Source organism: Choristoneura fumiferana, chromosome 12 (assembly GCF_025370935.1).
Source record: "Choristoneura fumiferana chromosome 12, NRCan_CFum_1, whole genome shotgun sequence".
Lineage (NCBI taxonomy): Eukaryota > Metazoa > Arthropoda > Insecta > Lepidoptera > Tortricidae > Choristoneura > Choristoneura fumiferana.
The window spans coordinates 6,234,963-6,258,106 of record NC_133483.1 but is presented as its reverse complement, the minus strand read 5'-3'; the positions used below and the strand labels follow the sequence as shown (position 1 = coordinate 6,258,106).

Genomic DNA, 23,144 nt, shown 5'->3' with positions numbered 1-23,144 from the left:
CAACTAATAGGTACCCTTTGCACGATTTATGTCCAACAACATAAAAATATCCAATCAGTCAATATTCAATCTATCGTCAAAGTATAAAAATGACTAGCTGAAAAAATTTCCAACTAGAAACATGACCAAAATTACACGTCGTCGCTTTTTTTTCTATGATCTCTTTATTTTTACATTACATAGTGAAATGTGCCAATTGAAGTAAGTATAAGAGATTTAATTTCATAACGATATCAAATATACTCTGATAATTGAGGTAAGTTGATGCTGTTTTATTTTATAAATCATAAATATTTACACACAAAAAATCCCTCGTCAAATGGTGTTACAAGCAAAGGGTCTCGGTTACAGTCAAAGGGGAAAATATTTTTTGGAAGCCCAAGGGATGTTCAGTTATTTTTGCTGCTTTGCCTGAAACCCAGCTGGTCATAAAATATTAAGGTTATGCTCGGTAAATTTATTCAGCTTAGTATGAAGATAAGGATTACTTACTTTTAAAAATTCAATGTTATTCATGCTGTTTATATACTAAGCCTACCTGTATACCTACTTATACCCGTGCAATGTAAACACTGTAGTGTAGCGTCGTATTTTAATTTAAGTATTTATTTATAAAAACGACGCCGGTGGGGTATATTTTGGGTTTAGAACCTGAGCTGACAGAGCTGTTATTTATTAGGTAGCGCTAAGTTATATAGTTTAGCGTTTAGTACCTATGTATTTAAATTACGTCTAAGGTGGCATAAATTTCGCTTTATTACCTTGCTATTATTAGCCTGGATTGCTTTTCACGCCAAGAAATAGCGCTGTAAAATGCCTTACACAGACTGCATGGATTTCCTTTGGTATTTCCAATTTATTTATAGCATACTCATTAGAAGCGCTGATTTTTAGGGTCCTGTAGTTTTCAAGGAGCCTTTTTATAGTTTCGCTTTGTCCGTCCATCCGTTAGCGGTTTAGCTTAGACACCTAGTGCTAAAATGAAATAAAGTAAACACAGTTGTGTTGTGTATAGCAATGTTTTCTATAGTGACGCTAATATGTCCTATACAAATCTATATTTTATGATAAATATAACTAACGTTCCTTCTTCGCTTTTATTCATAACCGCTACGAAGAATAAGGGGCTTGTTATACTTCTGTTAACAATCGTTTATATTTCTCTTTTACTTTTACATTTGCATTTTCCAGACACAGGCAATATACATTTTTTCTTAAAAAAAATGATCTCTTTATAAAGAATAATTTTCCTACTTATAAGCACTAAAATGCAGGCGAGTTCGACATCCTCAGTAAATTAAAAGATTACAGCGTACTCGTAGTATTAGTAACCCCTTGAAGGATAGTTGGCTACATTTATTACTAGGTACTTAAATAACTTGTTCAGCTATCTGGCAAAAGATGGCATCTTTCTACAGTCAAGTGCAAAGATATCGACACGGTCAAAGTTACAAAAATATGTATACACGACTTTACATTAAGCACTTAGACTAAGCACTTAACATTAAGGCCGTGTATGTATACATATTTTTGCAACTTTGGTCGTGTCGATATCTTTGCCCTTGACTGTACTATCGCCAAAAGACAATGAAACAATGAAATGAAAATGGCCCCGAAATGAATTTTTCTCAAAACATGACCTTGAATTAACGATTTCTGGGTCGGAAATACTCCTAATCCTAGATTTTGATCGCCGCCAAGAGTTGTTCGAATAAATTTGGGTCAAAAATACAATGACCTGTTTAAATTGTAATAATTACGTAAATATTACAAGTTTTAAGTCTGTATTTACGGTTTGATATCCTTAATTCACTTTCTTTTGTTGTCGTCAAAAAAAATTGTGTCAGTGTTCTGTTAGATGAACGACATACAAGGTGTTATTGAAAAAAAAATTGTATGATATACTGGCATCCTACGGACATTTAAAAGTGGACGAACTAAAAAAACTGCTTCGAGAATGTGGTGCGAGTTTAAATTTTAATCCTTTCAGAGTTTTAAAGAACTTGTCAAAACTGTTTACGTTAGGTATGTGCTAGTGCTGCATTCTAGCGGCAGAACTTGGCAGTAATATTCCCTATAAGCAACGTACGCGGAATTGAACTAAAGGTCTTAACTCACTGCACCGTATTTTGCCATGACCGTAATAGGAACGTCGCAGGAACGGAATTTCAAGCGCATACATGACATGCAACGGCGACGGTTGGTTAGGAAACGTGCTAGTGGGCATAGCCTTATACTTTTCGATACAAATTATATATTTTGCTGCTAATAATACACGTTGCTGTTACGGTCATGGTATGACATGGTGTAATGGATGTGGACCTTAATTGACTAAAGCGGAAATAATATTTATAGCGACACCTCTTTCTATAATAAAGAACGGCTGGAATGAATAGTCCGTATCAATATCAGGATACTGACAAAAACTACGAGTATGTGACAATTTATGACCTTATACTATCACAAATCAACCATTTAGGTATTTATATACGGTTTATCATTACAATTTAGCGTGTGAATCATTAAATATTATCACGAAAAAATTATAAACGTAATGAATTACCGATCAGAGTCCTTTACAATACAGTCTCTATCAAAAATAAAGTCAAGCTTTTTATTCATAATTTTTAATGTTTGTTTAGTTAGCCTGTTTTACTTTTACAATATTTAAAACGAAACATTATTTTAGCTGGAAGACATTTATTTTATATAACTTTTTCCTAGAATTAGAAGGTTAGATTAAATAATTTGGCCACGCGAAAGTTCTTTTACAACAGTGATAAGGATAAACACCCTTAGGCTTTTTATTGTAATTAAAAATCAACTTCATTTTCTCATAGAGCACATAGTTTATTGGCCAGGGGCATGGCACGTTAGCCTTAATTAATTTAGACTGGAGATTGGATTGCCCACATTAGATGGTAATGTTGCTTTTCATCTAAAGATCTTCGCCGACTTCACCGTACCATTCCATAACCGTCTTGCACAGAGCCAATAATTACTTACGGGTTTATACGGATTTGTATCATGAGTGCTTCCTAAAAGATATAACAATATTTTATATCATTCCACTTCAATAATGATCACAAGAAATGATAAACATAATTAGATGTCATTACGAAATCCATATTTTCATTGTATTATACCTAATACTAACATGGAAAACTATAATATTATAGTAAGTCAGGTTAAATAGATAAGAATTGCGACCCCTTTATTATACAGTTCCATTATATTAATAGTTCACTAAATTGTATGAAAATAGACATTATGAAATCATGATGTTTCGTTTATTAATTACCTATTATATACAGTGAACATTACATTAAACAAGTTCATACGCTATTGCGTGCATTGAGGGTAGGCAGCTCTATTGTTGCCTACCCTACTGGAGGTGAGTGGCATGCTGCTGTAAGCGCAAACTACCAGCTGCCTACCCTATAATTGACCCACTGCAAGTCACAGACAAAGCTTTCTGTTATACCATCAGGAGACCCACTTGCTCGTTAGCCATCCAGTCGAATAATAAAAATGAAATTAAATAAAACCTACAGTGTATTACCTATCCTTTGTACATCATCGTGACCCGTATTTAACGGAGTGACACATCATAAGTACTCCGTTATGACGTATACGGGCGGATGAATTTGGGTTGTGCGATTGTGTACAAACGGATACCACTGCCATGTGTAAGCACTAGTCTGGCAGCTTATGTGTCCGAAACTATTAAGAAGCATATCGTGTTTTGTCTGTGACAAGCCTGTTACGTTCTGTAGTAGGCTATAAATTCAGGTAATATTTCTCTTGCTTGTGTCGGAATAGTGAGGATCCTATATGGTACAGTTAAGTGAGCGGAAAACTTTAGAGTGTATTGATCACTTGAACAATTTCAGACTCTACTCATTTATTACATGGTACTACGGCCCAAGCCCTCTCATTCTGAGAAGAGGCCTGTGCCCAGCAGTGGGACGTATATAGGCTAGAATGATGATGATAATGACATGGTACAGTCGACGGTGTAAATATCTGTACAGCCATAGTGTCACATATATCGACCACATGGTTAGTGACGTAAATGTGTACCTACAGATATTTTTGACGTTTTGGTAACGTACCTATCTACAATATTTTATGCCAGTGACTGTAATTATTATATTCTGGAACTTAGTGCCGTAGTTGTTATGGAAAATCAATTTGTAGTAAACATATGCCATCCCCCGCCTAACGAGAAGCTTAGCTGGTGCACTGTGTTATTTGGTCCATGAATTTGACCTGGAAAAATTCGTAGAAAACGTAACTTCGTTAGCGGACAACAAAATACGGCTCCCACTGCACTGTTGGCTAGAGTACAACCACGGTTTTAGGTGATTGGCGGCGGTTGAGCGTTTTTTTAATACATTGCATTTGTTGTGAGTCAACCACTATACGATATACGTCTCGACCATGCAATGAATAGGGAAATCGCTTGCCGCACGGCCGGTCGTGTACAGTCGTGACCGGATGCGGTGCAGCGGCAAACTAATTCAGTACCAGCTTTCTGCTTGCAATCACCGGACCGGGTATTTTGTCAACTAACGAGGTCTCTTTGGTTACTGTAGAAGCAGTTGTTGGGTTTGTAAAATAAATACCATAAGGCCGTGTTACTTTGGCCCTTAAAGCTAACTTTGCCTTCTGTGATTAACACAGACCGGGTTTTACTGTTGTATTGATATTAAATATAGCTAAGTATAGCACATTGTCATGTGGTTAGTTGTAGCTGACAGTATGTTTTTATGTTTGTATTAGACCCCTCTGTATATGGTTTTTAATGGGCGAAATGTACTGCCCATTGGGCCAAATTATCCCGACCTTACGGTAATGATGGCATAGAAGAAAGAGGTTGGAAATATCTAGTGGACGACACATAACGCCGCAAATTTGAGCAATGGCAATGGCTCACACTTGACCTAAAACAAAGGTACCAGTAAACGCTCTGCTGTTACTCTTACTTACTTACTACGTCTCTTACATGAGTATGGAGTCGGACCCAGGACTGCTCTGCCACGCTGCGTTGGGTTGGGAACTGCAGTTTGGCGTAGTTCTAACTTTTTATATCAGGGGCATCACCTGATGAAAAGAAATCACCGCCGCCCATATACACCCATAACAAAAGCTGAGTTACGGATGCGTTTCTGGCCCTTTAAGAAATGAGTAGGTTCGTTTTTGGAGATCCCCAATAACGTAATTATCTATGTGTGTAATGTTTTAAGCGCATAGGTAACGCAAATGAAACCTTTTATATCTGAATAAGCGTATCTCTATATCAGTCTAAAATTAATCAGGAATATCAGCAGATGGTTGAGTTAGCGCGACGCAATATCCCTTTGAAAGATTTTTCATCAGAATTTTTGTTTTTGACGATGAAAATCACGCTTTGGACGCAGTTCGTTTTGAACATTACATGTTTAACCACAGGCGAAAATACTCCGTAATAATTTTTACCAAAAAAATAGACTTCGGCTATTTATTATATCGGCTTATCAATTGAGTGTAATATTTTGTGACGCGGACGGCTGTTGCAATATTAATGAAACATTCGAATTCCAAAGAAAATAAAAGTTTGGGATGATTCATTGTTAATCACATCCTATTTAATATTAGGTATAAAGCAAAATTTTGTATGCGTGTGCGTATGTTTGTTACTATTTCGCACTTAAACAGGTAGATGTGCCTATTTGGATATAGCTAGACGTCTTGAATAACAATTCAGCTACTTTTTATCCTATTGCTCCCCTTGTAACTTTTTTCTATCTACCTGTTTTTTGTATTGCTGACTTGGTGGTGTCAATGAAGATCGGGGGAAGAAGAGGATCGGGATAAAATTTAAAAATTTTAACTGCTACAAAATTTGAGGCGGGTTTCTTTATGCTAAACGATTTACGCGTGCGATGCTGCGGGTAAAGGTTAGTTAGACATATTTTCTACCCATATTATTATACTGTAGACGCATATATAGTCTCTGCCTACCCCGTTGGGAAAGAGGCGTGATTTTATATATGTATATACTAGCGTGATGATCATGACACAACAGAAAGTATAAAATATCGGAAGCCCAATATCTATGTACGAGTATAATCGCGGTCTATATCCCGTAGTAAGTAATTAACTAAATGTAAACAAACTTCAGCGGCCAGATTTAGCGCATTCAAGGATTTTTAACATTTTACTTAGGTACTTACAATACAGAAACATAAATGTTTAGATACTTTAATGGGGGAATTTAAATATTTGAGACACAAGCTGTGGTGGCCTAGTAGTTTTTCCTATCGCCTCTCAAGCAGAGAGTCGTGGGTTCAAACCCCGGCTTGCACCGCTGAGTTTTTCGAAATTCATGTGCGGAATTACATTTGAAATTTACCACGAGCTTTGCGGTGAAGGAAAACATTGTGAGGAAACCTGCACAAACCTGCGAAGCAATTCAATGGTGCGTGTGAAGTTCCCAATCCGCACTGGGCCCGCGTGGGAACTATGGCCCAAGCCCTCTTGTTCTGAGAGGAGGCCTGTGCCCAGCAGTGGGACGTATATAGGCTGGGATGGGAATGGAGACACCAATTATTACTGACATTGTTTTGTTTACATTTAGTTTATTAACTAAACCATTCAAGTGTAATATGCTAAGAAAATTTTAGATATTGAAATGTGGGTACCTACACGATAAAGACCTTCATGTTGCAATAACGGACATCGTGTATTAAATCCCATGTGCCCAAAAGATCCCGACGAGACAACATCCGGAGCGGATCGTCTACAAATTGACTTAGAAACCTCAAGAATCTTATTACTAGAGACCGGATTGCATGCAACTACATATTTGCTTATGCATTTGCATATAAAGCCCATTTCTAGCGATTATTGCGTACACCTAAAATCTTGTGATGATGCATATTTTAGCTACTTGAAATAAAAAAAAAATGAGCAATTGGAGATGCAATTTTACTGGGTACCTATTAAACATTTGAAACAGTACGTCATTGTAAGCGTTTAAGTACACGAATATTATCATCATCATCATCCCAGCCTATATACGTCCCACTGCTGGGCACAGGCCTTCTCTCAGAATGAGAGGGCTTGAGCTATAGTTCCCACGCGGGCCCAGTGCGGATTGGGAACTTCACACATACCATTGAATTGCTTCGCAGGGTTGTGCAGCTTTCCTCACGATGTTTTTCTTCACCTTAAAGCTCGTGGTAAATTTGAAATGTAATTCCGCACATGAATTTCAAAAAACTCAGAGGTGCGCGCCGGGGTTTGAACCCACGATCCTCTGCTTGAGAGGCCATAGGTCAAACCACTCAGCCACCACGGCTTTTACACGAAAACTATACAAAATGTTAAATATGTACCTACTTGTTTTTACTGTCAATATAGTTGTAAGTGATTTTAAAATAAATAAAATTTAAAGACTACTGATTTTATAATTCGGGTTTCGTGCCGCGTACCTTGATTTTAGAGAAGCTTGATATTTCGGCACAGTTGCATGCGCCATGATCACGAGGCGATAAAATCAACGTACCTACGCGGAACAAAACCCGAATTTAAATCATAAAATTAGTATTGACCGCGATAGTCTAAAACCTTGTATTTAAAGACTACTTTTTTTATTCTGGCTGACAATTTATTGTAATAAGATTTATTTTTTATATATATTTGAAGATCCTTTTGTGAATTTCTTGTAATTAACTGACATGTGTTTATAATGTATTTTTTCAAAAGGTAATAAATAAATCTAATCTAATCTAATCTCGGGATCGCGGTGGATGCGGAAGGCACAGGACCGGTCTGAGTGGAGAGCCTTGGGGGAGGCCTATGTACAGCAGTGGACGTCTTTCGGCTGACATGATGATGATGAATCTAACCTATTTTTTACTAAATATTGCATATATATTTGACAGCTTTCATGCATCACGTTTCCAAATTTTGAGTTGTATTTTTTACTTTTTATTTTTCTATATCCAGTCCCTACTTACTATACCTTCGAAAAATAGAGGACACTGCTTAGGTACTAACTACGAGTACATGCTTTTACTACATCCATAACTGCGATGACGTGTATGGTATGCATTCGCTTTTGTGGGCTTGTGTGTGTGTGACTTAGTATAAGCTCTTAAAATTCAGTCTATCGTCGCCCGCAGGCCACGAAAGCGATATTCAGTGGTACGAACACTTAGTGGCTATTCGGTTCCTTCGCTTCTCTTCGCTCGCTCGCACATATCAAATTGAAGTGAAACTTTGCAATATTATTTATTTATTTATTAAGGATCACCAACAGATAATACATCATACAAAAACATAAATATCAAGTATAAGACATTCCAGGTAGATGACTAATTTAAATTGGCTAAATGCTATTTGACAATTTGTTATAAGGTCAACTCTGGTCTTATTTTTCTGGTTTTTCTGTGCATCTATATTTCAGTTTGTTTTTTGCAATTAAGGTTTTACGGGATGACCGTAAAAGTAAAAATTTTGAATTGAAATAAAAAATACAAAAAGATTCTAAAAAACAATCTTAATTTGTAATTTGCCTAAGCCAATCATTTGCTACATAGGTAATTATTTGCCACATAAAAGTGTGATCGATTAAAATTTTGCAATATAAAAATGTTGCCAAATAAGAAAAATGCGAAGTAACGCCAACGATTAGTTTGCCAAAAGAAACTTCGGCGAAAGGTTGGTTGCTAATTGAAATTTGGCGAAACATAATATTTCGCCGAAAAGGCAGTACCTACACCACTCCGAACACTATTAGTTGCACGTCATGGGATAAACTTAATGCGATAGTTTCAATTTCGGCAAACGGTATCAGACTGCTGATTACCACTATCACTGACCTCATAACTGTCAGGTTGTAATCACATCGTCATGGCTGACATAAAAACGGTATCTTATCGATAATGTCGAACAATAAAATATCTCTTAACATTTGTGTTTGAAGATGAATAAAAGGATGACGATGATTGCGAGTATGTTTTACAGCTCGGTCTGCGTGGAAATAATCAGACAGCAGCTGTTTTGATACAATAATAATTTAGTCAATATTTCGAAGTTACTTTTACCTAATCGATGGCGCTATTATATGAACTAACTTTTTTTAATTTTATTTTATTTTTGTGAAATAATTCCGGGTCTACGATATTTCAGTCATCTTTTAAATTTCAACATGTCGTTTAATATCGTTAAGTACCTACCACTTTCTTACGTTTAGAATTTTGTGTTGTTCTATGAAATATGTCAAATCTTGTGTTTAATTTTCTGACAGCGATAAAAAAAATAAAACTTGAATAATTTATTGCAGTGTATAAATGTTCTTTTATTGAGTATGAATTACGTACTAAAATTTGAACGGTGATTCACTAGTTTATTTTTTTTATTTCATTCGATTGTGCATAACCCGATAACAGGAACGACATTCGTTATTTATGTTGAGAGAGAAAATAAAAAATTTCCACCTACAGTAACGCAAAATAACATTGCCTAATTCCAAATAAATGTCATATAAGACTCCAGCCTTGTTTAGAAAAGAAAAAAGAATCCTAAATTTTGATCTTCGTTTCGGGGATCGTATTGGGGGAGCAGTGGGATTGTATGAGTGTGTTAAAATGATTCTCGGTTAATTATTTGGTATTAATAATAATGATACCCGCGATTTAAATTCCGCAGAAAATATACCTTATGTGTAATATTTGTACGAATAAGATTTCATTTCAGATTTTTGATAAACATTACTACATAATTGACCAGTGTTCAGGGGTTTTATTCAGAAATATAGGGATGTTTTGGCGTAGTTAATACTTTTATTTAGGCGAAATTTCATTTCCCAACTCAACATTTCGCACTGATATCATTTCCCAACTAATGATTTGATAAATGATTAGTATGCAAATTATTACCTGGGATATTTTTAAGATGTCATTTGTGTTTTCGTCAAATGCGTTGATTGGCATTCCTTAATTTAGCAAGCAAACAAGCAAGCAAGCCAATGTTTTTTCCGTTCTGTTACAAAAAAAAAACCTAACATCGAAGGCTAAGGCGGAAGCTACGCTACGCTTCGCTCCCGCCTTAGCCTTCTGAACCCAACCTATCCAAGTCGCTTCTGCCTGGTCTCGTCTTGCTCGCTCGCTTCGCTCGCTCACCGCCACATGATTTAACATTTATTAATTTTATTATTGTATATCATGACTGACTGACTACCTAATGTATAAAAATTGGCCAAATGTTATTTGACTATTTGTTATTTGCCTTAGCCAATCATTTACTACATAATTGTTTGCCACATAAAAGTGTGATGAAGTAAAATTTTGCAATATAAAAATGTTGCGAAATAAGAAAAATGCGAAGCAAAGTTATGCCAAGGATTGGTTTGCCAAATGAAACTTCGGCGAAAGCTTGGTTGCTAAGTGAAATTTGGCGAAACATATTTCGCCGAAAAGGCAGTACACCGAAATATAGACATATCACTGTCACACAAATCGCACAAAGCTCGAAAGATCATTTATTTTCAGCCTAATCGAGTTTATTTTTCTCGTAACAAAAGTAAAAAGAATCGTGTATCGTGGGAAAATAAACAGGTGAACATCATCCTCCGACCATAAAATGCTCAGCGTACCTAAATGTATGTTGGTCTCGTTTTTCACAGAATTAATCTTTCGCCTGTATTTATGTAATGCTTTTAATTAAGAGCGTCAAATGAACCCTGGTAAATAAATAATATTTAAATGGTAGGTATCTACATCAGCTTTCTAACAGACATACTACTTCAGCGAATATTAATTTTGTGTATATCTCGATGAAATTATCTGAGTCAGATAATCTGATCAGGAGTGTTTTTTATTTTATCTCGTAGACTTACACGTATTATTATGCTTGCTATCAGTGTCTGTAGGTACCTGGGGACTGAAGGAAAATTTTCGAAATTTCCGAGATCGTAACTGTTCCAATTTAAAAAGTTTACAAGCAAACATAAACACGCCTGATGTAAAGAGTTTTATGTACATCAAGCATTCGTGCTGACGCACATCAAAACGCTGATGTATTGTTGGCAAGTGGAAAGTTGGAATTAAGAAATAATCACGTTACAATGATTCTCGAACATTCTTTAATATTGACAGATATAAATGAGAATACGCATTGCAAAGAGTTGGCAGTCTCACTGTTCAATGTATTTTTAGCAATGACTAAGCCGATTTTATACAAAAGATCACCTATCTTATAGGTGATCTCTTTCGATTATTGTCAAACATTATAAGATAAACTAAACATAACAGATTTGTGCTTCATGGAAATAGTGTACGACATCTGTAGCCACAAAATGTGCCAGAAAATGACTAATGAGTATTCATTCTACTTTATAAATAGAAGTGCAACAAAGATATTTTTGCTTATACCTTTCAAAAAATACTTCGGAGCCATCTGAATCGCTCCGCGGAAGTATTAGTTTTGGCAGCACCATGCCCTTCTTCCGCCTGCCACGGATGCCAGGCGGAGAGGGCCATTGCAGCTCGGTGATGGCCAGCGGGCTGTGTGGGCTGAGAATTGTCAACCGGCGTTCTGGAGGCGGGAGGCTTAACTGCTGCAAAGCTCTCCTTTCAGTACTTGCAAACAGCCCTCGTCTCTTTTCAGCCGAGGCTCCCATATCCTCCCCAGACAAGGCCCGACGGGCGGGCGCACCTCTCGTTTCTCTAATATCTCTTTCACTCGCTGTCAAAAATGAGCTGCGATGCGATCGTACTACGGTACATGAGCTAGCCGGGCGAGCCGGCGAGGATTCCTTGCATGGACGGAGGCTTTCCATAGAGCGGGCAGACTCGACTCGAGCCGCAGCCAAGTATTGCCCGCTCGTCGCAGTCGTATGCGCCACCTCGCATTCTTCCTGACTAGAGCTTGACGTGCCGCTGCGGGAGAACGTGCTCGTTTTAGAAACAAAACTTCGGTCACTAAACTGAGCGGCAGCAGATATGCTCGACGAATTTGCGTCGTTGGACTCGGAGGAGACCTGCTGCCGCACACAACTCTCCTCCAGCGAGTGGTGCACGACACGTGCATTAAGCGAACTAAATTTAGCCAGGTTTTGCCTGCGAATTTTCTTCTCGTCGTCTTCCTCCTCCATTTTTATAACTAACTAACACTTGCCATTTACACTTAACCGCGCACTATATAACTCAATACACCATTATTTATGCTTTCAAGATCTTTATTGGGTAATATTTTTCTTTATTATAAATAATTATCATAAAATAATAAGGAACACTCGACACAGTCTTTGACACTCTTTGTAACCACCATCACAGGCACGTTAGGTACACCTGAAACAAATTATTTAATTAGACGTATTCATATAATTGCTGTGTAAATATTGGGTGATACTCTTTCCCGGACCGGATAATACCGGGATGGAAATACCGACCTTGTTTTTCGTGTACACGCCCATAGAAGCTCCTGTCGGTTTCTATGGGCGAGTACACAAAAAACAGGGCCGGTATTTCCATGTCGGTGTTATCCGGGCCGAGAAAGAGTGTCACCCAAAATATTTGATGCTTGGTGATAAAGAGATGAAAGGAATATGGAAGCAGGAAACATGAGGAGGTGATAGCTATCTAACGTTTTATTTAGCTCAGACTAGCCAATTTATAATTTGCTACTTTTTCTAAATTAGTGTTTTTTTTTATTCGACTGGATGGCAGGAGAGCAAGTGGGTCTCCTGATGGTAAGAGATCATCACCGCCCATAAACATCTGCAACACCAGGGGTATTGCAGACACGTTGCCAACCTAGAGGCCTAAGATGGGATACCTCAAGTGGCAGTAATTTCACCGGCTGTTTTACTCTCCACGCCGAAACACACCAGTGCAAGCACTGCTGCTTCACAGCAGGATTAGTTAGTGAGCAAGATGGTGGTAGCAATCCGGGCGGACTTTGCACTAGGCCCTACCACCTGCGTTTGATGACCTGATTGATGTCAGATTCCTGTTTTTCCTACCTATTCAATATATTTCATTTATAATTTTCAAGTTAAAAGCCTCTTAACTTATTCGTATTTGAAGTACGCAGACACTTTCATTTTATCAGGTTTGCGGCCTCGCAAGTACACAGTTTGTTTTAAATCCAAATTGACTCGGAAAAGACTCAATTTAGAATTCTCGTTCTCTGCGCCACCTAAATATTTACGTAAGTAGGTAAACGTCGATTATTCTCGGCACAATATACTAGCAATTTACCTTAGATGGGAGATTTGTTCAGTCATGCATTTTAATTTCTCTTTGTTAGTAAGTGTTACAATAAATGGGGATTTTTTCAATTACTTTGAATCAGTTGGCTGATTTAGAGTCAAGTGCCAGTTGCCCCGCCTGGTTTGCACAGTCAGTGAGCGCCTTCACTTGTTCCGAATTGAGTCCTGAAGCTTTCACTTGGACATCAGCACTCTTCGAATGTTCTGAACTCTCACTACTGGACTCTATCCTCTTTGTCGTTTTGTTCCCAAGATGGTCAATATGGATCTCCTCTTCGAACTCCTCTTCGTAACTCGCCTGGAAACTCTCACGGAACTCCTGTCTGGCTTGTATGGATACTTTTTCTGTGGTTTGTTTTTGCTGAATCATCTCATCCATACTCTTCTTCATCAACTGTTGGCCAGCCTCGAGTTTGGTAGTCGATTGAGACATTGTGGGTAATTGTAGTCAAATCTAAAAATTAACAAAAGTATGTCGGTACTACAAAAGAGTTAATTTAGTTTTACTTAGTACAAGTAGCCTGGCTTATTATAATTATTATGAAGGATAGAATCCAATTTGTAAGTTTTTTCATTTCTTTGGTACATTTAAACATAAAAATGTTTTATTTTTGTTAGTGCCCGCGGCAGACAGATTTGATTGAATTAATTGTTGTTTTTCATTGTTCTAAGATTGATTTTCTTGAGCCAAATAAATTATTCAACGGGAAACTCAGGATGCATTTATGTAAATTAGAAATCCCAGTTTGATAGATACTGATAGCAGTGTTTGGCTTGGAGCCAGCAGGGAAATGTTTGGAGCACAGTTAAATTTACGCTGTTCGAGAAATTTTGAACGGTGCGGGCTATTCTTCTATTAAATCAACATTCTGGTTCAGGTCGAATTCCTTTCAAAAATCTTAAAAGAATTCACGCGTGACGGGGTCAAAGATTTCACAAACTATTTTTTTTTATTCGATTAAGTATGTTCGTTTTAGGGCTCACTATGGTATTCAAAGGATTTTGGCAAGACTCTATTGCTGTGGTTCAGCTGTCTGTACGTCTTTCCATCTGCCTTTCCATCTGTTATCGAAAATTTCAGTGTATATTAGTACGAGTATGGTGTAATAGTTAACAACAAATAGTAATAATTAAGTTAAAGTGTTTACAGGAAACGTACTTGGTTATTTTTTGCTTTTATAATCAATTTTTGTTTCATTTATTGTTATTTTTTAAGTATCTGCTGCTGTACGCTAATTAATTTTTGTAAATGTAGTGTTTCTCATGTAAGTGAAATGTTATAATTCTTTATGAGAATAAAGTTCTTAAACCAGAATTTAGTTCAAATTTATCACATTTTAAATTTTTATAATGCCTCCTAGGAACACATTTTATCTCTATGGTACCTATCGTGGAAGATTGGACAAATTCAGGAATAATAACTTGTCTACTTATCGCTGTAAGTTGTGAATTAAATAAAAAAAAGACGACACGACACATGAACCAGACGGTACACTAGACTAGGTAAGTTAATTACAAGATATTAAAAGTCATTAAAATGCCTGCCCCGGCACGTACTAACACTGTAGCTCCAATATTTCATTGTGTAGAAATTGTTTTATTAATTTAAATCTACAAAGGAACATTGATCTTTGTAATCTTGTTAATAATGTTATTAACGAGCACACAATTACTTGGTATTTCACGAATTTACGTTCAAGAACTTTTCATTTTATCCACTGATATCAAAACTAAGTATTTCTGCTTAGTAACATGAATAACTATAAGATAATAATATTTTAAAACAGTTATCAGTAAGTATAATCCTAACGTAACACAAAACAATAGAAAACGCTAAAGTTAAAAAAAAACTTAAACGTTAAAACGAACCTCAGACGCTCGACAAAAATAATCCGATTGTCACTGGCCAGTGATACACTCCAAAATTTGAATTAAAAAATTGAGATGTTTTCAGTAAGAAGCTTGCGCGTGGACTGGCTGGGGTGGGGAGTCGGCGTCGGGCTTTGTTTCGGCGAGCTTTGCGTGGGCGCGGCTCCAGAACCGCTAGCTGCGTCTGCGCAACGCGACTTGGCCAAAATAACGCGACATTCGCGACATCTGTCTTGGCATATTAACTAACTCGATAATTAATTTCGACAACCCCAGACACGTCAAACTAAATTGCATTCTTAAAATGACAGTAATGTGAATTCGGTTTCGTAACGAAATACTAAGGTGTTTTAACGTTAATTTTTAGAAAATTTGAGCTGTTAATTAGGCAAGTTTAAATGAATACCTAGTTACGGTTTCACATCTCGAACTATATAGCTACGTCGCTACGTCCCACAGTAGGGCACATTCTTCCTATCAGAATGAGAGGGCTTGGGCCGTAGTTTCCACGCGGGTCCAGTGCGGATCGAGAACTTCAAACACACCATTGAATTAATTCACAGGTTTGTATAGATTTCCTCACATCGTTTTCCTTCACTGTAAAGCCGAGATAAATTTCAAATGTGATTTTGCACATGAATTTCGAAAAACTCATATCTTTAATCATCTTTATTTGCATAAAACTAAAACATGGTACAGCAAGGTGTTACATTTTGAAAATTTAACATCATTTTTGCTAAGTAGTTTTAGCAACATTAAGAACTTATATCTATGACTTTACTTAAACATTAATTTAAATTGAAAACAATTCACTCACTGAGTAGAACAGTTTCTCATAGGTCCTCATAGGTCCTCAGCTTATTTAATCAAGAAAAGCCATAGGTCAAATATAGCTTTACTCAATATAGTGACTTTCTTTGATACGGTACACTTTAAAGGTCAATCAATACGAGAATATGGGGAAAAATATCAACCTGGAATAAAAAATCTTGAAACACTTTTAAAAAGGTGTTCAATTTCTTGAACATTTTTAGATAAACGCAAAATGGAGATAAATGCGTAAATGCGTTCTATTAAACCCACATTAAACCACTTTGTGAAAAAACACGTGTCGAGATAACCATCAGGTGCGCCAATTCACAAGAGCCGCAGTAAGACGCCAGAAATAGCGGTATGCGTCAACGGACTGAGAAAAGTCGTGAAATGATGACTCCTTGGGATGGGGGCGATAATCATAATAAACATTATTGCATTCGGGTGAATAATCATTGGCAAAAATCTCTATGACTAAGCGATCAAGGGACTGTCGCGGTATGTGTCTCGTCTAAGAAACCGCTGAAAACTATTCAGGAAAACCTTCGGCATATTTCGTTTCCCAACTTTGATTGTTATTCTCAAAGGAGCCGTAAATAAACGACGATCTTTGTACATTAGTCACAGTGGCTAACTATATCACTAATAAAATGCTTTTGTTGTGAGGTTTAAATCATTACAGTATTATTGGTACCTACTAATAAACACCTACATTTTCTGCAAACTTGACCAGTCATTTAGCAAAATTGGCGTCTCATTTCAAATCTAGTTTTGGACGTGATTGCATTGTAGATATTATTGATCATTTCCAATTATGATACAATGTTTTTAATTGATTGATTGAGAAGGGACGATATAAAACGAGCATAAGTATTAGAACTGAAGAGACTATTGTTACGACATTATTCCAAGTTGGAACACACTGTCGCAGATTTCTTTTGGTAAAGCCTAGATAATATAGATTTAAAATAGAGTCGAGCTAATAAATATCTATACAACCATCGTGTTAAAAAGCACACTTTATGATAAATGACAAAGGTTTACAGACTTAGTTGCAAACCTATTAAAAAGAGTAAGTAATGGTTGTCTGGAGGACATCTTTTTAACCAATAAGATTGCATTATTGTCTACCTTGTTTTATATTTTACTTTAAAATTTAATGCATTGAATTGTAATGATCATTAAAAAAATGTACTGTAGGTATTGTTAATTTGCCAAATAATTGATGAAATCGTCGATAGGAAATCAATGAAGCTATACTTTCTAAAATGGATCGATTGATAAGTTAAACAAGCTCGACTAGCAAAATTTATGGGGTTAGTCTATTGACATTTCAGTAAATTACGCCACGATTTCGGGCTGTTTAGGTCACATGCCACATTTATGTATATCAATTGTTTCCTGCTAAATTATGTTATAATGACAGCCTATATTTTATAACACGAGTAAAGCGGACTTTCATATATTTAAGAGTTTCAGTGCTCCTCCACTAAGAAGAAATCTCACAGTTTATTGGGATCGGACCTTGATTTTCACATAAACTTTTATATGTACACCACAAAAACGCGATAGGTGTATTATTATTATTTCAGTTTCTTTTACATGTTTTGGACGTCGAAACGTATTTCAGTGTAATGACAACATTAATATCTAGCAAAAGTATTTTGTCTATTCATTTTTCAAGGCCTTTAAATTACCCCATTTATCAAACTGATGGTGGTTGTGTGACTGTTATTGGTTATTATTTGTATGCTCTTTACTGTACCTATTGTACGGCATATTTAGTATTTTATACCTACACTAAATTCTTTTGTAAACTGTGACATAACTACTGCTAGAGTAGTAGAACTGTAGATGTCGGTCAAATTAATGTGTTTGTAATTAAATCATGTGTTCTTTTAACGCTTAAATGGTTCCAACGGAAGACCAGCGTCGGCCGCAAGGTTGACATCATGCTGAGTTGGGACCATTTCGTGACAATTTATTTCTACCATGGCTTTGACGTCCGTTAGAATAAGCTTTAATTAATATACATATTCTACTTGAATTGGCGTGACAGTAGTTTGGACTTTATTATTAGATATTGCGGGCATCAAATGTAGGAGCCAGTTAAACGAGGATTACTTCGCTCGAGGCCTCTTCATTTCATGGATTACGACGGGCTTTGGTGGAGACGAAAATTAATTAACTAATCGCTGACTTCATCGCATCCACATCACATTGTTTGTGAAGATGAAAAACGTACTACTTCAAACGCAACCCGTCACATTTCCACATAACCGTGAGTCGGTGTACGTCAGGAAAATTTTAAAGTTACATTGAAATTTTTGTCATTAAAGTCATATCTCTTAAATAAAACCAAGGCCATGTGTCGTAATGAAATCTGATGTGAAATTAAGATCAGTTAAATAATTAAGTAGTTGCCTAAAAATAATTATCCAGTCCTATAAATAAATGAGAGAAATCCTTATCCAATTCCATTATCACATATTTGAAAGGGACGTTGTAGGTATTCATAACCTTTCGGCGCATTTTCATCTGCGCTGATTTAAATTTAACTATTAAAAGTGAAAAGTGATCCCTGGACATTTTAAACTTGTACTGCTCTTGCACCACTTTACAACACATACTACTAGGGTAATGATTCACAGCTAAAATTCACAATGATAATACGAAAAGGTACGCACATAATTGACAATGTCAGACTCGCGCACTGGACACGATTGTCAAGCCCTTTGGACACGACTTTAAATGTGTAATTTGTTATACTTTTTCTGATTTTCGGTTGGTATACCTATTAACTTATTCTTTAAATTCATGAGAGCGATGTTCAAAGCAAAGTAGGTAATAGGTAATTAAAAATAAATAATAAATAAGTCAGATAGACTTGAAATTTGGAATAATTATTTAAATCGCGTGACAATATAATAATCTAGTAGTGATATCCTGGATTGTCTCCGCAGGACGGAACTCTTCAACGGTTAATAGCATCGACTTGAAATTTGGTATGCAAATGTAGTTTGAGTGACAAATGTGACAATGCAAGTAGAGTCAACAAAAAGTACAGTCAGCAAAAAGAACTTGTATTAAAAATGAAATTTATATGGTTGGGTTATAATTATAATATTGCTATGCCCTGTGTTGTTGTGAATAACTTTATTTTCTTTCTTTGTCGTTTATTTATTCCTAGCTACTTTGTCAGTAAAATCATGACAAGTGTAGATTACCTACTTTGAGTTCTACAATCGCTCATCAACTTGTATTGCTGACCATACATGTAGTGATTATAGAGTCAGTAAGTACTGGCACCGGATGGATATTTGAATGCGTTTAAAATACGAGCAAACGCCTGACACATTTATAAGGTGCATGCTGATTTATTTGATTTAATGATGAACATAACGTTCTGCACTGAAGTTTATTTTAAAACATGTGTAATAATAATAAATATGAGACTGAGACAAGTTTTCGGAAACATCTTCCGTATATTTATTCTCGATGACTAAGAAAATGTATCTACGATAGAGGCGATAGCATTCTGAAGGACAACATTATAGAGGAATCAGATTAAGCATGGGATTAAACCACTTATCAAGTGTGGGTAGCAAACAGGGATGTTGCAGATATTCGCATCCGCAACAGCGGAGCATCTGCATTCAATTTAACATCCGCATCCCCATAAAATCAATGCGGAGCTGATGCGGATGCGGATGTCGAACAAGTCGGTACAGGAATGAGACTTAGCGGCGGTGCGTGTAGCGCACGTATGTACTATTTTTGCCCTTAACCAATAGGAATTTGGTAACGTTTTTGTGATTCGTCGATCGACCTGTGACAAGAAGCGACAAGTCCAAAGTGAAAGGTGAAATTATATAAAGAAGTAGCAAATGTGCATTTCTTTTCGGGTGTTTCGCTTCGCGTGATTAAAAACAAAGGCACCGACGGTGCAGTGAGTTTTTTAGTTAGTAAAAATAGCTTAACAGCAATATTTAATGCTTTTTTATTGTAACAAATCTTACATCCGCATCCGCATCCGTGGATGAGAGCCTTGTTAAATCGGCATTCGCATCCACATCCGCGGATGTCAAAAATTCTGCATCCTCAACATCCCTGGTAGCTAACTAAAATTATCTGTAAATGTTTATCAGTAACTAACACTAAGTACTTACATTACCGGAATTAGATCTAAAGGCACGACTGCAAACCTAAGTTATTCCTAAATTAAAAAACACAAGTGGACATAAGAAAATGTGTAAGTACTTGAATCTTTTTGTTTTGAAGTGGTATTGTATTTAGTCGTGCCTTTTGATTTTAATGACGTAACGTAGGTATACTTTGTATACTTTTATCAGTTTAGAAAACAAAACCACGAGTACCTATGATCAATCGCTTTCAATCTCTACATAATAATAAGACCGTTAAAAGTAAGAATCAATGTGATGAATATAAGTCACTTCGTATTTCTGGACATTGCTTGTTTACTAATTTCCTTAAAGAAATATTAAAATAGTAGGTACACAATTCGACAATGTCAATCGAGTAATAATTGAATAGTGTCAGTCGCTTGGGGCTTGAGATCTTTGTTATCTTTTCTGTGAAAAGAATATAAATCTTGCGTATAAATATTGTGCTCTTAAGCGATAAGGCCGCCTATTGCTCACCTTGTAATATTTTTTTCTGTGTATCTGTTTTCTGTATCGCTTACTATGTCCGGTGTACAATTAAGAGTCTTTGTATTGTATTGTATTGTATTGTGTAACTTAATTCTGATTTACGCGAACGAAGCACGGGTAAAGGCTAGCAATAAAATATAAATATGTGTTGAAATTAGGTGCCTACGAGTAAATAGCGGAAGCTAAAGATAGCCTATCTTTGTGTGACGTAAGTAAAGGCCAAGTTACAAGTAGCTACATCCCTCAAACCGTCTAAAAGTAAGTTCGATCAGTTCGGCGAACAAGACCCGGCCATCATTCTTGCCGGTGTCACTATCACCTCGGGCAGAATGGACCCGACGCTACATACAGCCTATTGATTTACAGTATTTTACAGGGTAAATATATAACGATAGTTCATTTTTACCCGTCTTCAGCAAAGGCAATAAGGGTTATGATTGTTCTAGTCTATAAGTACCTACATGTTCATTTTTAGGGTTCCGTACCTCGAGAGGAATAAACGGAACCCTTATAGGATCACTCCGTCCGTCCGTCTGTCAAGACCCTTTTTGTCAAGAACGCGTGAAGGTATCAAGCTGAAATTTATATTGAATACTCATATCTGCGGTCCCTTAAAGCCTTGAAAAAATCAAACTTAAATCAACGCAATCAAAAGTTACAGTCATTAAAAACGAAACTGTCCTAGAAACTTGAAATTTGGTGTGAAGGTAGCTATTATAACACAATCAACTAGAAAAGTCTGAAAATTATGATCTTTTATGTGTGTCTGTAAATATCAATGACCAATATAATCTGACCCCACACTGCGTACATTTTGCTTAGGGGCAGGGCTCTGTTTACAATGGATAGATAAAATCACTCGGAAAAAGCGGGAAATATCATCAACAGCCTGTGCCCGACTCGCACTTGCCCGGTTTTTTTTTTTAGATAAGACTGATCAGAGATTGATCTCATCTGTTGGTAAGTGCAATGGAGGCAGAAGATGTAGCTGGCTGGTTCAGTTCATTCTGACCTTGTCATTTTTACAAGCTTTTTACTAACTTGCAATTTTTGAAAATAGTTCGGGTAAAATCTTGCAAATGAATTTCGACCTACTTCTAGCAGTCGAATAAAATGCGTAGGTATGTAACTCGGGTGACAATACAATAATCGGGCAGTCACATCCTGCATTTATATTCAGTTTCGATGAAAACGCTTTCATATACTGCTGCAGCCGGTCTGAACCGAGTCTACCAGCTTGAGCCTGCTGATGCTGCAGCCAGAGTCGTCTCCTCATGAGGACACTCCTCATTCATTAATAGTGGAATGCAAGGGTATACCATAACTCGATTTTCTCAAGAAACTCGTCATGAAGGTTCGCTGGTGATCCGCAACCGAAGTCCATAACCTCTCTGTCCAGAGTGTAGCGACTTCAATGAAGATTGTCTGAGTTGTACTAGCTGTATGTAGACCTCTAGACCTAGACCCTTAACGTTACGAAGTGATCAATTCTGGTACGTCTGTCTGCCAAGTACACTCTATCAATTCGCAGGTGCAAGTGATATACGCCCCGCAAATAGCTGGGATTCAGTAACAAAGCAAATAACCGGCATTATCGTGTAAATAGAGACGCCTTATTTACTTAATTGTTCCGAGCCTCCCAAAACGGGCCTTTTGTTTAAACGTCTGACTCGGGGAGAATAAACATCATAAACAAAAATTACCCGAAATAACGGTAATTAATAAACATACTAAGTATGACGAAATACGCCGTTGCAGGCGAATGTTTCACGTTTCACTTTGTCTTAGATCTTATTTGACTTTTTATTCTTTATATCGTTTCTATTTTTATAACCTCGGGCTACCAGTATCGTGGTCTGGTAATAATAATAACTTATATTTCGCTTCTGGATAGAGTACAAAAGGCATTCTTGCGTTTTTTGTAAACTACCCTTTCTAATACCCTACCAAATTCTTGCTGGGCGTCTTAGGCTTCAACTCCTTGGAGGTGAGGCGAGATTGCAGACTGCTTACTATAGCCAGTGGGATTTTGCGTGGAGATTCTGATTGTCCTGAATTAGTGGCTCAGTTGATGCGTCTGTATGTTCCCTCACCGACTAAATTTCTTCTCCAGCCACGCCGTCGCCATTTATTAGCGGCGCCGGCAGCGCGAACAGTGTCTCGCAGAAAATCTCCTCTGGTTCGAGCTTTGCACCAGATAAACTCGCTTCTCTTCTTCTACCCCTAGCTGTGATTTGTTTGCAAGTAAATGGTTAGAAGTGTGTGATGAATGTTTGAGGTTCTGCGAGAACATAGATGTACGGCCTTCTTCTGTGAATTACTAACTAAGTAGGTAATCTGCATATATTTTGTTTTTATGTGTATTCTTTGTGTAAATTGTATTTGAATTTCACATTGCTTTGGCTTAAATGTTATGTTGTGAAATGTAATAAATAATAAATAAAAATTACTCAGTTCCCATTGGTATATCTGTTAATTTTGTCATTCGATAACTGTTTACGTGACGTCAGTGATGATGTGTAGGT

The 23,144-nt window shown here is 36.8% G+C and overlaps 1 protein-coding gene across 11 annotated transcripts in view; it reads right to left on the bottom strand.

Moving 5' to 3' along the window:
• Window positions 1–23,144, bottom strand: part of dnc (phosphodiesterase dunce) — a 551,064-nt gene that overhangs the window by 241,792 nt on the left and 286,128 nt on the right. For 2 of the 11 annotated variants that reach the window (XM_074095088.1, XM_074095090.1), the window contains exons 1-2: window positions 13,254–13,341; window positions 11,424–12,341 (exon numbers count right to left, since the gene is read on the bottom strand). The exons of 8 other annotated variants lie outside the window; for them this stretch is intronic. In XM_074095088.1, the coding sequence (XP_073951189.1) occupies window positions 11,424–12,145 (722 nt within the window). In that variant the 5' untranslated portion in view covers window positions 12,146–12,341; window positions 13,254–13,341. Of the gene's footprint in view, window positions 1–11,423; window positions 12,342–13,253; window positions 13,342–23,144 lie in introns of those variants that run through there. One more of the 11 variants, XM_074095089.1, reaches the window with a different exon arrangement.